The sequence below is a fragment of the Equus quagga genome, chromosome 15, assembly GCF_021613505.1.
Source record: "Equus quagga isolate Etosha38 chromosome 15, UCLA_HA_Equagga_1.0, whole genome shotgun sequence".
NCBI lineage: Eukaryota > Metazoa > Chordata > Mammalia > Perissodactyla > Equidae > Equus > Equus quagga.
The window spans coordinates 33,245,595-33,258,707 of record NC_060281.1 but is presented as its reverse complement, the minus strand read 5'-3'; the positions used below and the strand labels follow the sequence as shown (position 1 = coordinate 33,258,707).

The 13,113-nt window shown below is 41.5% G+C and overlaps 1 protein-coding gene across 1 annotated transcript; it reads right to left on the bottom strand.

The window, feature by feature from the left end:
- Nucleotides 1-7,684: 7,684 nt before the first annotated feature.
- LOC124227050 (HLA class I histocompatibility antigen, alpha chain G-like) lies at nucleotides 7,685-11,217 on the bottom strand. The gene is made up of 8 exons (XM_046640963.1): nucleotides 11,100-11,217; nucleotides 10,487-10,753; nucleotides 9,907-10,182; nucleotides 9,006-9,281; nucleotides 8,778-8,882; nucleotides 8,294-8,400; nucleotides 8,116-8,161; nucleotides 7,685-7,950 (listed from the first exon to the last, which is right to left on the bottom strand). Exons 1-8 carry the CDS (start codon nucleotides 11,170-11,172, stop codon nucleotides 7,946-7,948), a joined length of 1,155 nt encoding a protein of 384 aa, XP_046496919.1. The 5' UTR covers nucleotides 11,173-11,217; the 3' UTR covers nucleotides 7,685-7,945.
- Nucleotides 11,218-13,113: the final 1,896 nt, after the last annotated feature.

The following is a 13,113-nucleotide window of genomic DNA, read 5'->3' as shown; positions in this document are numbered from 1 at the left end:
TCATATGGATCAATATTCACATTTTGGGAGTCCCAGAAGGAGAAGAGAGAGAGAAAGGGGCAGAGAGTTTATTTGAGGAAAAAAGTGATCAAAAAATCCCAAATTTGAAGAAAGACATGGATATAAACATCCAAGTAGCTCAACAAATTCCAGGTAGGATAAATTCAAAGAGACCCATAGTGAGACACATTATAAGCAAACTGTAGAAAGCCAAAGAGAGAATCTTGAATGCAGCAAGAGAAAAGTGACTTGTCACAAACAAGGGCTTCCCAATAATTTATCAGCAGATTTCTCATCAGAAACCTCGGAGGACAGAAGACAGTAGAATGATATATTCAAAGTGCTGGAGGATAAAAACTTTCAACCAAGAATCCTATATCTAGTGAATGTGTCCTTTAAAAATAAGAGAAAACTTAAGATATTTACAGATAAACAAAATCTGAGGGAGTTCATTACTACTAGACCTGCCCTGCCAAAAATGCTAACAGTAGTCCTGCAGGTTGAAATAAAAGGACACTAGGGAGTAACTCAAAGCTGTATGAAAAATAAAGATTCAAGGTAAAGGTCAACACATGGACAACTTAAAAGCTGGTATTATTGTAACTTCTATTTGTAATTCCACATTTGGTTTTCTATGTGATTTAAGAGATTAATTCATTAAAAATTATTAGTCTATGAATTTGGACATACAATGTATAAATATTTAATATTATGACACCAATAACTGAAAGGTGGGAAAGATAAGAGCTAGGTAAGAGCAGGATTTTTATATGCTGTTGAAGTTAAGCTCGTATAAATTCAAAATACAATGCTTTAATTTTAGGATGTTAAATGTAATCCCCATGGTAAACACAAAGAGATATAGAATATACACAAAAGGAAATGTGAAAGGAATCTAAAAGTTGCACTGCAGAAAAAAAATCAGCTCAACACAAAAAAAGAGTAATGCAGGAAATGAGGGTATAGAAAAAGGAATAAGACATATAGAAATCAAATAGCAAAATGAAAGAAGTAAGTCCCTTCTTATCAGTAACTACTTTAAATTTAAATGAATTGAACTTTCCAATCAAAAGACAGAAACCGGTAGAATGCAATTAAAAAAATGACCCAACTATATCCTGTCTACAAGACACTCACTTTAGATCCAAAGACACAAATAGGTTGAAAGTGAATGGATGGAAAAAGATATTCCAAGCAAATAGTAACTAATGGGAGAATGGATGGTTATAGTAATAGAAATCAAAATAGACTTTAAATCAGAAAATGTTACAAGAGATAGAGAACATTATATATTAATAAAAGCTTCAATAAAAGAAGATAGAATAATTATAAACATTTACATACCTAATAACAGATCATCAAAATAGATGAAGCAAAAATTGACAGATTGAAGGAAGAAATAGTTCTACAATAATAGTTGGAGGCTTCAACACTCCACTCTCAATGAATAGAACAACCAGACAGAAGATAAGTAGGGAAATAGAAGACCTGAGCAACACAATAATCCAAGTAGATATAACAGATATACACAATGTACTCTAACCAAAAATAACAAAATGCGCATTCTCTCAAGTACACCTTGACATTCTCCAGCATAGAACACATATTAGGCTACCAGTTAAGTCTCAATAGATTTGAAAAGATAGATATCACACAAACTATCTTCTCTGACCAATATGGGATGAAGGTAGAAGTCAATAACTGAAGGAAAACTGGAAAGTTCACAAGTTTGTGGAAATTAAACAACACATTCTTACACATCCAATGTGTCAAAAGAAATCACAAGGGAAATTAGAAAATATTTAGAGACAAATGGAAATGAAAACACTACGTACCAAAAACTTATGGGAAGCAGTGAAAGCAGTGCTAAGGGGGAAATTTATAGCTGCATATGCTTACATTAAAAAAGAAGAAAGATCTCAAATCACAACCGAACTCTAAACCTAATGAACTAGAAAAAGAACAAACTAAGCCCAAAGCCTGAAGAAGGAAGGAAATAAAAAGGATTAGAGCAGAGATAAATAATATAAAGAATAGAAAAATAGAGAAAATCAACGAAGCCAAAAGTCAGTTCTTTGAAACGATCAACAAAATTGACAAACATTTAGCTGGATTGACTAAGACAAAAAGAGACAAGACTAATAAAATTACTAAAATCAGAAATGAAAGTAAGGATAAGTAAATGACTATCAAGTACTACAAACAATTATATATCATTAAATTGGATAACATAGATGAAATGAACAAATTCTAAAAGCCAAAAACCCTACCAAGACTGAATCATGAAAAAACAGAATATCTGAATAAACCCATAACCAGTAGGATATTGAATCAGTAATCAAAAAAACCATCCCCTGAATCTGATGGCTTCACTGTGATTCTACCAAACATTTAAAGAACTAACACCACTCTTTGTGAAACTCTTCCAAAAAATTGAAAAATCAAGATTGGAATACTTCCAATCTCATTTTATGAGGCCAGCATTGTCCTGATACCAAAGACAAAGACAACACAAGAAAATAAAACTACAGAGCAATATCCTTTATGAATATTGACATAAATGTCCTCAACAAAACTGAATTCAAACTAAATTCAAATAGCAAGCTGAATTCAGCAGCATCACCATGACAAACTGAGATTTGTTCTTGGAATGCAAGTGTGGTTCAACATATGAGAACAATCAATGCATGTTCAACAACATGGTTCAACAATCAATGTAATATATCATGTTAACCAAATGAAGGGGGAAAAATAATCATCTCTCTTGATGCAGAAAAAAGCATTTGACAAAATTCATCACACTTTCATTATAAAAACACTCAGCAAATAGGAATAGAAGGAAACTATCTCAACACAATAAAAGCTATAGATGAATACCCTACCGCTAACTTCATACTAAATGTGAAAAGACAGAAAGCTTTTCCTCTATGATCAGAAGAAAGACAAGAGTACGCACTTTTGCCACTTTTCTTCAACAAAGTTTTGGAAGCTCTAGCCAAAACAATTAGACAAGGAAAAGATATACAATGCATCCAAATCAGAATGAAAGAAGTAAAATTATTTCTGTTCCCAGATGATATAATCTTATATGTAGAAATCCCTAAGGATTCCACACAAACTTGTTAGAACGAATAAACAAATTCAGCAAAGTTTCACAGTATAAAGATCACACAAAAATAATTTTCATTTCTATACACTAACAATGAACAATCTGAAAAGGAAGTTAAGAAAGCAATTCTATTTATAACAGCATTAAAAAGAATAAAATACTTGCGTATTAACTTGAACAGCAGTTAAAAGACATGCACATTTACTGAAACAAAAAAAAATGTTGACTAAAGCAATTAAAGAAGATATAAATAAATGGAAAGACATCCTGTGTTCATGGATTAGAAGACTTAAAAATGTTAAGATATCAGGGAAGCCTGGTGGCACAGTGGTTAAGTTTGCACGTTCCGCTTCGGTGGCTGGAGTTCTCCAGTTTGGATCCCGGGTGCAGACATGGCACCACTTGGCAAGCCATGCTGTGGTAGGCGTCCCACATATAAGAAAAAAAAGTGGAGGAAGATGGGCATGGATGTTAGCTCAGGGCCAGTTTTCCTAAGCAAAAAGAGGAGGATTGGCAGCAGATGTTAGCTCAGGGCTAATCTTCCTCAAAAAAAAGAAAAAGTTAAGATATCAACACTGCCCAAAGCAATCTACAGATTCAACACCATTGCATCAAAATCCCAGTGCTGTTTTTGGCAGCAGTGAAAAAAAAAACCCATCCTAAAATTCATATGGAACTTCAAGGGACCTCCAAATATTGAAAACAATCTTGAAAAAGAACAAAGTTAGAGAACTCGCATTTCCTGATTTCAAAGTTTACTACAAAGCTAAGTAATCAACACAGTGTAGTAATTGCATAAAGGCAGACATATGACTGATGGAATAGAATATAGAGCCTAGAAATGAATCTTTGCAGATATGGTCAAATGATTTTTGACAAGGTTCCCAAGATCCTTCATTCATGGAGAAAGAACAGTCTTTTCAACAAATGGTGCTGGGAAAACTGGATATCCACATACAAAAGAATGAAACTGGACCCTTATCTAATACTGTATACAAAAAATAAACTCACAGTGGATCAAAGGACCTAAAACTATAAATTTCTTAGAAGAAAACTTAGGAGCAAAGCTTCATGACATTGGATTAGATGATGATTTCTTGGATCATTAGACACGAAAGGCACAGGCAACAAAAGAAAAAATAGACAAATTTTTATCAAAATACATTGTCAACATAGTGAAAAGGCAAGCCACTGATGGGAGAAAATATTTCCAAATCACATATTTGATAAGGGATTAGGATCCAGAATACATAGACAACCAAAACTCAAAAACAAAAAGACAAACAACCTGTTTAAAAAATGGACAGAGGACTTTAATAGATATTTCTCCACAGAAGATATACAGTGGTCAATAAGCATATGAAAAGATGCTCAACATCACTAATCATTAGGGAAATGCAAATCCAAACTACAACGAGATACCACTTTACAACCATTAGGATGGCTATTACAAAATAAAAAGCAAACAGAAATGAACAAGTCTTGGCAAGCAAGTGGTAAAATTGGAACCCTTGCACACTGTTGATGGGAATGTAAAGTGGTGCAGCCATTATGGAAAACAGTATGGTTATTTCTCAAAAAGCTAAACATAGAATGACTATATGATCCAGCAATTCTACTTGTGGGAATATACCCAAAAGAACTGAAAGCAGGGATAGAAACAGATATTTATAAACCTATGTTCATAGCAGTGTTATTTACAATAGCCAAAAGGAGGAAGCAACCCAATTGTGAAGCAACCCAATTGTCCAGCAACTGATGAACAGATAAGCAAAATATGGTGTGTATATATATGTTTGTATATAATGGGATATTATTCAGCCTTAAAAAGGAAGAAAATTCTGACATGTGCTACAACATGGATAAAACATGAGAAGATTACACCAAGTGAAATAAGCCAGCCACAGAAAGACAAACATTATATTAGTCTACTCATATCAGGTACTGACAATTCACATCATAGAGATAGAAAGTGGAAAGGTGGTTGCCAAGGGCTGGGGGAAGGGAGGCATGGGGAGTTACTGTTTAAAAGGTAAAGAGTTTCAGTTTTGCAAGATGAAAAGAGTTTTGGAGATGGATGGTGTTGGTGGCTGCACCACAATATGAATGTACATAATGCCACTAAATGGAACACTTAAAAATGGTTAAAATTGCAAATTTTGTCATGTATATTTTGCAAAATTAAAAATTAGAAAAAAACAGAAAAAAGCACAGAAATGAAAAAAATTAAACAAATGACTGATTATGCTAAGTTTTGCTGAGAATATGGAGCATCAAGAGCTACCATGCACCACTAACTGTTGTGTAAACTGGTACAGCCACTTTGGATAGCAGGGTGGCTTTATCTATTTAGGTTGGATATTATGCATGTACGTGAGTAATTCCACTCCTAAGCATATAATTTTGACAGATATCCGCTCATGTGTGCCAGCATACATGTATGTGAATGCTTACAGCAGCGTTGTTCATAATTTCTAAAAACAAAAAGCAAATCAAATTCCCACAAACAATAGAACAAATAATTTAAAGTATGATTTATTCAGTGGAATGCTATATAACAATGAAGATGAACAGTCTACAGATACTTATAACAATTTAGCAAACATACTATTGAACTAAAATAAGGTCTCAAAAGAAAACATATAGCAAGATTCCATTTGTATGAACAATTTTTGATTTATATAAAGTTCAAAATAATCTATAGTGTTTAAAGATGCATACATAGAGGTAAAACTCTAAAGAAAAGCCTGAACATGACCAAGAGGATTGTTATTGCTATGGGAATTGGTAAGGAAATTTCTGAGTGGTAATGGTTTTTTTCCTAACTCTTGGTTTTGTTACCTGGATTTCCCTTTAAAACTTCTTGTTAGAGTGCAGACATAATTCATGCATATCTCTATTGGTTGTAATTTACAGTGTAAAACCCTTAAAAGTAATATTAACTATTTACGTCTAGTTGGAATAATTTACCTTTACTTACAAAGGAGATGGACCCTTACTCATCACAAAAGAGACCATGAATGGGAATTGGAACTCTAAGTTGTCATCGTCTCATAATTATCCTCAGTTATTCTGTCTATGAAACGAGAATCCATGGGAATACTGCTGTCCAAAAGCCCCTTCTGCCATGATAGAAATGTTCTGTATCTGCACTGTTCATTATGGTAGCTACTGGCCACATGTGCCTTTTGAGTACTTGAAATATGGCTAGTGCAATGGAGGAACAAAATTTTAAATTTTACTCCATTTTAATTGATTTAAATTTAAACAGTGGCATGTGGACAGGGCAACATTAGAAAAACGAAATGAAGGGTCTGCTATTGCTTTAAAAAAATTCAGTCCATCCATGATTGTTAACAATAGCTCTGTTGTTATTACCTTTGGAACAAATCCCATTTCAATGAAAAAAATGTGACAAACTTACTTCAGGTGTAGGATTTTCTTAAACTCAGCAACTAATCACATATCTGAGCTCTATATGAAGGACACCTATTTATCACTGCTCTCTGTGGGTAGAGGAAAACAGCACCAGATTTTTATTTGTATGTGAAATAAGTACTTTACCAATTACAGATTTACTGTAAGGTGGGAAACTTGTTCTAAATATAGCCTTCTATTGAGCAGTTATTTTATAAATAGTTAGGCTACTATATTTTTAAAATTATCTATATGATCTAAATTTTATACTGTAGCAATGCTCAAGAGAATGAAAAGACAAGCCACAGACTGGGAGAAAATATTTGCAAAACACAAAACTGGCAAAGGATTGTTATCCAAAATATACAAAGAACTTAAAACTCAACATTAAGAAAACGAACAACCTGATTAAAATATGGTCCAAAGACCTTAACAGACACTTCACCAAAGAAGATATATAAGGCAGATAAGCATATGAAAAGATGCTCCACATCATAAGTCATCAGGGAAGTGCAAATTAAAACAACGAGATACCAAACACACCTACTAGAATAGCCAAAACCCAGAACACTGAAACACCAAATGCTGAAAGGATGTGGAACATTAGCAAATCTCATTCATTGCTGATGGGAATGCAAAATGATACAGCCACTTTGGAAGGCGGCTTGGTGGTTTCATATAAAACTAAACATACTCTTATCATACAATTCAGCAACTGTGCTTCTTGCTATTTACTGAAAGGAGCTGAAAACATGTCCACACAAAAGCCTGAACCCAGATGTCATTCATTCTACTGTGAGTTAGTTTAGCATAGCAAGATTGTTATGCTTTATAGAATTTTCTTAGTTTGTAATTTAGGAACTCAAGATGGCATTTACTTTTTGTTGACATTCCCTAAATTTTTTTGTACACATACAGCTTCTGTCAGATAGGATTGCACATAATTAATTGAATGTTGAACTGCTCACACTAAGATTTTAAATTAACATTACATTTTATCAGAAAGTAAAGTGAATCATTTACTCTAAAAAATAAAATAAATAAAAACTTTTTCAATCTAACATATGATCTTAAATGGCAGTGGTTAAATGAGGAAACAGTTTCAAAACATGAAAAATGAAATTATTTTTTAAACAGTTTTATTGAGATATAACTGATATAAAAATAACTGCAAATATTTAATATATACAATTTAACAAGTTTGAGCATATACATATATCCACGGTACTATCACATGATGGTGTGTGTGGGGTGGGGGTCCCGGTGGGCAAGAGTGGGCTAGTCTCCCTACCTCTTCACATTATGCTAATAGGAACGCAGACACATTCAGATGCCATCTGCAGAAAGAGAAGTCAGCGTTCTTGAAGTCACCGAGTGAGGGTGTGAACACATCTTGCATCACTTAGTTTCCAAAAAGGCTCACACTACAGAACAAAACAATCAAGAACAAATTCAAGTCAGTCACTGTAAGTGGTGACATTCTGAACAACCCTCTGCTCACTCATGTCTAAATCCAGACAATCCTCATAACCCAGACTTGTCCCCTCTGCCCCAACCCCTCTGCCACTTCAAGCCCTCCAGGGTCTCACCTGCCATGAGAGACACATCAGACAGGGCTCTGGGCACTGTCACTGCCTGGGGTAGAACAGAACAGGATGGGGTCAGAGCCCACAGGAGATGAAACTAAAGGAGGAACTCTGGGTGGGTGAGCTCCCCCATGGGCTCCTGTCTACACTATCTCAGGGATCACCCCCTGTCCATACTTACTTGTAGACTGAGTGTAGCTCCCTCTGTTTCCACCTGTGGGAAGAAAACATTCTGTGAGAAGCCAGGAAGCAGGCAGGGCCATGAGGTCCTAAAGGAATCACCTAGTCCTGGACACCAGAGAAGTTTCCAGAACTGTGATTACAGACCTAAGGGAGGATCAGGAAAGCTAGCAACAGTACATGTGTGGGGACTGGATCAACTGCCCTCCTGGACGTCTGTCCTCACCAACAACCTTCCCCTTTGACCTGTGACTGCTGGGAGTCGTGTCCCCATCACCAGACTCATCAAGGTGATAAATCTGTCCTTCATTTTCACATGTGCTTTACTAAACAGTGTCAGCCCCAGACTAGGAAAGCACATGTGCCTATGGATGGGACTTCCCATTAATGAGGCAGGACAAACTTCTACCTGGGCTTGAAACACCCGCGGTGGGGGGGTGGGGTGGGGGGGGGGCAAGAAAACTCAGACCCCACCCGTCCCCTACCTAAGTGCTTCTTCCTCCAGATCACGGCACCAGCCACCACAGCTCCAAGGAGACCCATGCCAGCAATGACGCCCACAATGAGGATGGGGGACTCAAGAGGCGGCTCTGGGAAGGGAAGGGAAGGTGAAGGCCCTGACCCCAGGCCTCAGCCCTGACCCTGCTGAAGGTCTCCAGAAGGGCTCCTGATTTCCCTGAGAAGAGGCTCTGAGCCCACGGCTCCCTCCTTACCCCATCTCCAGGTGATGGGCTCAGGTAGCCCCTCATGCTGCACATGGCACGTGTATCTCTGCTCCTCTCCAGAAGGCACCACCACAGCCGCCCACTTCTGGAAGGTCCCGTCCCCTGCAGGCCTGGTCTCCACAAACTCCGTGTCCTGGGTCAGGTCCTCCCCATCACGCTGCCAGGTCAGGGTGATCTCCGCAGGGTAGAAGCCCAGGGCCCAGCACCTCAGGGTGACCTCACGGTCAGAGATGGGGTGGTGGGTCACGTGTGTCTTTGGGGAATCTGAGGAGAAGGGTGAGAAAATTTGGGAACTTTGCATTACCTCTCAAGATCCTCTGAAGCAGCGCTCATGTGGCCATCCTGAGAATGGAAAAGAGAGCTGGGATGAGGGAGTGGGAAAGAGTGCAAAACTCAGACACCAGCCTGGACTCTAGGATCTGGGATAACCTCCTATCCTTTGGAAAGTTCTAGAATCAGGGTAAGACAGCCTGGGCACGAGGCTCTGTGTGGGACAACAAGGACTTCTGGTCCTGACCTGAGTGGAGGCTGAGTGACTCAAAAAAATCTGGAGTCAGACCTGCAAAGAAGTTGGGCTTGGGGCAGAGAACAAGGTGGGAGAGAGCAAGTCATCAAGGCCAGGGTCAAAGAAATCCGCTATGAAGTTATTTCAGAGATCTCCAGAGAGACTGGATCCCTTAAAGGCCCTGAGAAAAGCTTGGGCCCTCTGGGCTAGTCATTTTCTGGCACAGGATCTGAAAACCCAGGCGATCTCCTCACTCTCAGGATCCAAGGTGGGGGCGGGAAGAATTCTGGTGTCAATCCCATTTTTCTCGCTTTTTGGTTGGGCCAGCTGGAGGTACAGCTCTAGCCTGAGGGAGAAGGGGAGGTGCTCCGCGGCCCCTCGTACCCGTCCGCTGCAGCACCTCCTTCCCCTTCTCCAGGTAACTGAGGAGCCGCTCCACGCAGTCCTCCTCCAGGAACAGCCGGTAGTGGTCGGCAAGTCCGCCCGCCTCCCACTCGCGCTGGGTTATCTGCGCTGCAGTGTCCATCGCGGTCCAGGAGCGCAGGTCCTCGTTCAGAGCGATGTAGTCAGCGCCGTCGTAGGCAAACTGCTCAAAACCGCGGAGGAGTCGCCCATCTGGGCCTACGTCGCAGCCAGACGTCCACTGGAACGTATGGGGCCCTGGCCAGGTCCCCGCGGTCAGCCTAGCCCGCTCAGCCCCACCCACCTAGCTTCACTCCCGCGCTAGACCCACCGGCGGTGTTTGGTCAGAGCCTGCTCCCCCCAAACTGAAAATAAAATCCTAGTGAATCCCGGCAGGCTGTTCCTGCGTCGAGGGACCTGGAAGGTCTCTTGGCCTAAGGGTAAATCTCGGACCTGGAAACTCCAGCTCGTCCAAGGTGGGGATGCAGAACCTGGAGACCTCGGCTCGTCCAAGCGGGATGCAGGAACTCCTGACCTGAGATCTGGGCCCGGGGTTACTCACCGGACTCGCTCTGGTTGTAGTAGCCCAGAACCCAGCGTAAATTAGATTTGGAATCATGTGCGTGTTCCTTGGCAATCTTAGTCTGCTCTTCCCAAAATTGTGGCCCCTCCTGCTCCATCCACGGCGCCCGCGGCTCCACTCTCTGACTCGCAGCCTCGCTGTCGAACCGCATGAACTGCGTGTCATCCAAGTAGCCGACCGAGACGTAGAGGTCCTCACGGCCGGGCCGGCACACGACGGTGTGGAAATACCTCAGCGAGTGGAAGCCTGAGGGCGGGGAGGGGCTGAGACCTGTCTGAACCCTCCTCCCGGCGCGGGTTCCCGGGTCCGAGGGTGATGGGGCCCGGAGAGGAGGAAGGAGCAAGGGGGTCGTGAAACAGAAAAGGGGCAGTGGGAGGCCCGAGCGGGTGAGAGGAGGGGCCGGGAGACTGGGAGGGAAAGAGAGGGGTCAGGACGGGGCGGGGACAAGGTAGGGGAAGGGGTCTGGGCCGGGGCGGTGCAGAGACGCGCCTTCCCCGGGGTTCCTGCGCTCTCACCAGACGATCCCCTGGCTGTGTCCCCTCTTCCCCCCCAGCTCCCGCAGAGGTTGTTTCCCTCCAGACCCCAGACTCACCTGCCCAAGTCCGGGTCAGGACCAGAACCCCTGAGAGCAGCAGGAGGAAGGTTGGGGGCCCCATGAGCCGCATCCTCCGGGTCTGGGGAGAATCTGAGTTCGACTGGTTGGTGAGGAGTTTATAACCCAGAATCGCAGTGACGCTCTTAGAAACCAATGGGACTGAGACCTGGGACAGCGTCATGTGTATCCAGGAAGAGGGACCTGACACAAGTTGAGAGAGAGAAGTGAAACTCTAGGGAGATGGGGAGTGCTTTACTCCCCAACCTGACACACTGTCTTCAGGACCTGAGAGCCACTCCCAGGGACCTGGAATTTCGTCCTGACCCCTCTTCTCCTGCACCAAACGCTTTTTGTCACACTGTCACCCTGAGTCCTGGCCCAAGGGCTGTCTGAGGAAACCAGGAAGAAACACTCCCAGGCTGGGCTCAGCCCTTTTCCTCCTCTTCCTGGATTCCCTCTACCTGAGCTGACTCCTACTCCTTAACTCTGCCCCAGGACTTTTCTAGAAGAAAACTTACCCCCAGGGAATATGGTGCAGAGAGTGAGCTGGCCTTGGGAAAGTGGGTGAAGAAACATTGGTTTCCTCTTTAAACCTGGGGCAGTTGTGCCTGAGGGCACCATGTAGAGATTCTCAGAGACCAGTTTTCTTTTTTTTTCTTTCTTTTTTTTTTTTTTTAACTACAGTGGTAACACAATGGGGCCAACCAGGCGGTGCGGTGAAGTTCCCACGTTCTACTTGGGCGGCCCGGGATTTGCGGGTTCGGATCCCGGTTCGGACATGGCACCGCGTGACAAGCCATGCTGTGGTAGGCGTCCCACATATTAAGTAGAGGAAGATGGGCACGAATGTTAGCTCAGGGCCAGTCTTTCTCAGCAAAAAGAGGAGGATTGGCAGCAGATGTTAGCTCAGGGCTAATCTTCCTAAAAAAAAAAATCTTTTTTCTTAATTTTTTTATTGCAGTAACGTTGGTTATTAACATTATATAAATTTCACGTGTACATCATAATGTATTTCGAATTCTGTGTAGATTGCAACATGTTCACCACTCAAAGACTAATTATAATCCATCACCACACACATGATCCCAATCACCCCGTCCACCCCTCCCTTCCCTCTTCCCCTCTGGTAACCACCAATCCAATCTCTGTTGCTATGTGTTTATTTATCATTGTTTTTATCTTCTACTTGTGAGTGACATCACATGGTATTTGACTTTCTCCCTCTGACTTATTTCACTCAGCATAATACCCTCAAGGTCTATCCATGTTGTCACAAATGGCAGGATTTCATCATTTCTTATGGCTGAGTAGTATTCCATTGTGTATATATATATCACATCTTCTTTATCCATTCGTCCCTTGATGGGCACCTAGGTTGCTTCCAAGTCTTGGCTATTGGGTAACACAATCTTGATAACCCCTGAATGATGAGGGATCTTATCTGTAAAAGCAGTGATTTTACCCTTCATATGTAAATGTGCCTAAACAGCCCTAAAGTAACCAAAGCTCATAATTTTTGCTTTCCCAAACTGTGACTCCAGGTTTTTGTATTTTAAAATGGTCTTCATTCCATAGCCCTGGGTTTGCCTATGTGAGTCCCCACATATCCTCAGTACCAGGAAGCACATGGAGGCACTATTTGTTACTGTGTGTGATCTCTGCCCGGCCCTTGATTTATAAAGGTGACTGAGTCACAGTGGCAGAGGCTAATGCCATTGAAAGATTTTCTATTTCTTACATTTCCTGAGAGGAGGCGCAGGGTGCACCACACAGGGACACATGAGGAAGCACCAAGGTGGGCAAGAGGCAGAAGGAGAGGAAAGCATGGCTCAGAGCCCCTATTGTGTTTTCCTTGAAAAAGGCAAGGTGGTGCTGGGGAAACATCTTAGAATTGACTAGTTTGAATAATGTCTTTGGTGGGCTCTGGGTTGTAGGGGTGGTCTCTAGCTGACTGGTATCTGGCTCTAGGTAATCAGGGCAGAGGAATATTGACTCCTGGAGTGTAAGAATC